We start from the raw sequence: 3,524 nt of genomic DNA, 5'->3' as shown, positions 1-3,524 counted from the left end.
GCCGCAGAGGAACACAACTGGGTTGCCTGATATAAAGAGACGTAATCCCCAAAACAGAGCTTCACACTTGCGCAATACGGAAATATCTGCTAAGTGTGCTACTTATCTTTGTCAACCTGGCAACCATGTGCACGTGCTCTCTCTCTACTGTGGATAAACGCGCTTGCTTTCTGAAAACACTGGCTTTAGTTTTAGCTTGCAGTTTAGCAATCTCCACTTCGATATTCTATTCTCAGAAAAATTTTATTTTAAGAATAAATGAAACTTGTTTTTATGCTTTCAAATAATTAGACATGCTAAAACAGAATTTGGTTACAATAAAACATAAGGTTGGAAAAATAAAACATTTTATAGGGCCCTAAACATGTAATATTTGTTCAACTTTTAATAAATGTATGTTAAATTGTTTAAGTTTCATGATTTTAATTAATTAGACATGCTTTTTAATGAATAAAATGTAATTTAACCATTAAAAAGGAGTCCAGAAAAAAAAAAAAACGGAACCCCTTCATGGAGGCCCTTCATAATGCAGAGGCCAACTGCCTGCTCTGCCAATAGTTAGAAATGGCACTATAGACTATATATATAAACAGTGTTTAATAAATAGCTGTTTTACTAAATTCTTCTGAGGTGAAATTCAGTGCAGTCCATATCGTGGCCTCTGTATCGTGATGCGTATCGTGGCTTTGCTGGAGATACACAGCCCTATTAGATACCATAATACAGATATTACTCGTATTGTTTGGAAAAGGGCAAATGACTCACTGTTATTGGTATCCCATTTGGTAACTCATACACAGAACCATGGGAAATATAGTGAAAGACCCATAAATCTGTTACAACATTAAAAAGTTGATTTTGTTCCTTACTTTGACCTGGTGGACTTCCCTCTGTTCCCAGAATGCCGTTTTCCTGCTGGGGTCCTAAGGTCTTCAGGATAATCTGTGTGGCGCCCAGCCGTGGCAGTGTTACGTGAGTCAAGTAAGGCAAGTCATACTTTTTGGCAAAGGACTGACTTGTCTCTCGCCTCTTTCTTAGGAAGCCGCCCTCAGGAAACAGCACAATCCACTTCCTGTCTCTGCTGTAGTAATACTTGTCTAGGTGATCCTTCAAGTAAACTAGTTGCTTTTCTCGATGTGCTTTGCCCTGTTGGTAATGACAAATCTCGTCAGTGTTGACTAAATTTCTTCTTGCACTAAAAACCATTTAGTTTGTTCGCTGCGCTACTTTATTAAATATGGATGAAGCTAGACTATCCTTGTCACATCACGTTACAAAATACAAATTTTCTTTTTAAGTGAACAGGTCTTACCTGCCTGATGAAGAAATCTCCATGAATCAGGGACACAACCCCAAAATTGGTATATTTAAAAACATGGTCCATCAACCACATCATCTTTTGTACAACCTAGACAAGAACATGAGAATTAGTTTTATTTTCTGATAGCGATCTGAAATGTTGTCAATGTGATATCGATGTATAATATATTTAATGTATAATTCACCACCATCAGAGCAGTACTAACCCTAACCCAAGCAGAAGCGTGCTTACCGTGCCCTTGTCCTGCAAGCACATCATTAGGGTGCACACGTCTCCTGTAGACTGATGGTTGACTATGACCATGGCTTCATCTTCAGACATCGGTCTCACATCATCACCCCATTCTGTCACTAAAAAAAAAAGCCATAACACACATTACTCATATCTGAAATAGGGATGCTCATTTCGGTTAATTTTCCTGACCGACAACCGCTGCTCGTTATCCGAACATTAACCATTAATAACTGATAAAATTAGAATAATAAATTAGTATTAAATAAAAATAGAATGGACAAGCGTCTGTGATTATACATTAAAAATATTAATAAAGTAATATTTTATTTTAACGTGCAAACAGCAGCATACAGAGCAACGGCAAAACCTAGGATCACACATTCTCGAATTATCACGCACAAGCAGCGCTTCTGAGAAAAGAGAAAAACAGAATAACATAATAAAGAATAAAATAAATAGGCCTACACTAAATATATATCAAATAAATAATTAACAAATTAATATGACAAAACTAAAACACACACTGAATCCTTCAATGCGCTTTTAAGAATGGCAGTCGTTTTCCTGTCAGACATAAAAATATTTACAGGCCTATCTCAGTGTAGCTAGGTTTTTTTTTTTATTTATTTTTTTTTAAGTAACATGTCGACATGCTGTAGGCCTACGGATAGACTGGAGCGCTGCCTGCTAACTGTAAGACCCGCGACAAAAACACCATCACAAAAATCCCGTCAATTTGCGGTTCGAGACTTTTCATCCAGTGGTCATATGTTTCTATTCACGGCATGTTTGCAGCAGCGTTGAGCAATATAGCCAATCATAGACATATCTGTTGATTTCATGAACGCAATCCACTCACCCCACCCAAAATGCTGGTGTTCAGTGAAGTTCTGCACGTTCGCAAATTCTCTCATTAAAACAAAGAAAGTGTAGACATGATGCAAATAAGAGATTAATTGTGCAGTGTAAAGCTTCTACGATTATTTTTAGTTAACTTTGTGAGATCGCGATGATCAGTAAGAGTGAGTGACAGATTTCCAGTGATTATAAGTGGTGCGCCCATTGCGCACTATAATCCATTCAGAATTTACATACATTCCCTCACGTATTCACTCTCTGATAACCATTTATCCAATATTGCCACTTGCCATTGTGTTAGGTATACTACATCAGTTAACTAAGTGAAGGTGAAGCAGGTGCTTGCTCAGCGAAATATGTCTGTATGCACGCTGCACGCGAGTAAACAAATACTGTATGTATAGCATTATTTTTTCTTTTACCATGCACCAAACTTAAAAATATTTTTCAAAAAAAACCAAAAAACTTTTACACCGTTTCACTGATAGTACTAATCGGTTAAAATTCTTACTTTCGGTTAACGGTTAAGCGGTCAATATGAGCATCCCTAGTTTGGACAGATAGATAGATAGATAGATAGATTAAAAAAAACTGTAATTGTAGGAACAATGGTATTTGGACAAAAAGTACTGTTACCATGGTAAATTCCTAAAAGGAAATCCAGGCTCAAACAGCCCACCATTCTCTACACTTAATCTATTGTTCCTTGTCCTCTCCGGTTGTAAAACAGGCCGAGGGGCAAGCCACATTTTTAATTTGCCATGAGGGAATTCTGGAAACTCTTGAGCCTTCAGCACTTTAAACTTCACACCCTCTGTCTCACCCTCCATTTCTCCCGCTCTCCGAGCTGAAGTTTGGCTCTGAACCCCAACACTGCTGAAGGGCAAAGTCCCGTCTACTCAGAGAACACTCTCGCCAGTGTGCCATGCATTAAGATCTCTGCGTGTGAAGTTACGCCTGCCAGTTTTGCTTAACATTTTATCACTTATCATGTGGAAACACGCCGTCTCTTTTTCGCAGCAGATTAAAAAAAGCCTGTCCCTGCTGTAGGACACTGCACGCTTCTGTCGGCTCAAGGGATGCCTTCTTCTTTGACTTTTCTGTCACTCGT

At 38.2% G+C, this 3,524-nt stretch overlaps 1 protein-coding gene across 1 annotated transcript in view; it reads right to left on the bottom strand.

Annotated features, from left to right (window-relative positions):
• LOC107712404 (acyl-CoA:lysophosphatidylglycerol acyltransferase 1-like) overlaps positions 1-3,243 on the bottom strand; it is a 34,667-nt gene extending 31,424 nt beyond the window's left edge. The window contains exons 1-4 of the mRNA XM_016517645.1: positions 3,093-3,243; positions 1,553-1,671; positions 1,313-1,408; positions 870-1,146 (exon numbers count right to left, since the gene is read on the bottom strand). Of these exons, the coding sequence (XP_016373131.1) occupies positions 870-1,146; positions 1,313-1,408; positions 1,553-1,671; positions 3,093-3,243 (643 nt within the window). The remainder of the gene's footprint in view (positions 1-869; positions 1,147-1,312; positions 1,409-1,552; positions 1,672-3,092) is intronic.
• Positions 3,244-3,524: the final 281 nt, after the last annotated feature.

Source organism: Sinocyclocheilus rhinocerous, unplaced genomic scaffold (assembly GCF_001515625.1).
Source record: "Sinocyclocheilus rhinocerous isolate Xijiao unplaced genomic scaffold, SAMN03320098_v1.1 scaffold2613, whole genome shotgun sequence".
Taxonomy (NCBI): Eukaryota; Metazoa; Chordata; class Actinopteri; order Cypriniformes; family Cyprinidae; genus Sinocyclocheilus; species Sinocyclocheilus rhinocerous.
The sequence above is the reverse complement of the archived record's forward strand: the minus strand, read 5'-3'. Positions and strand labels throughout refer to the sequence as shown.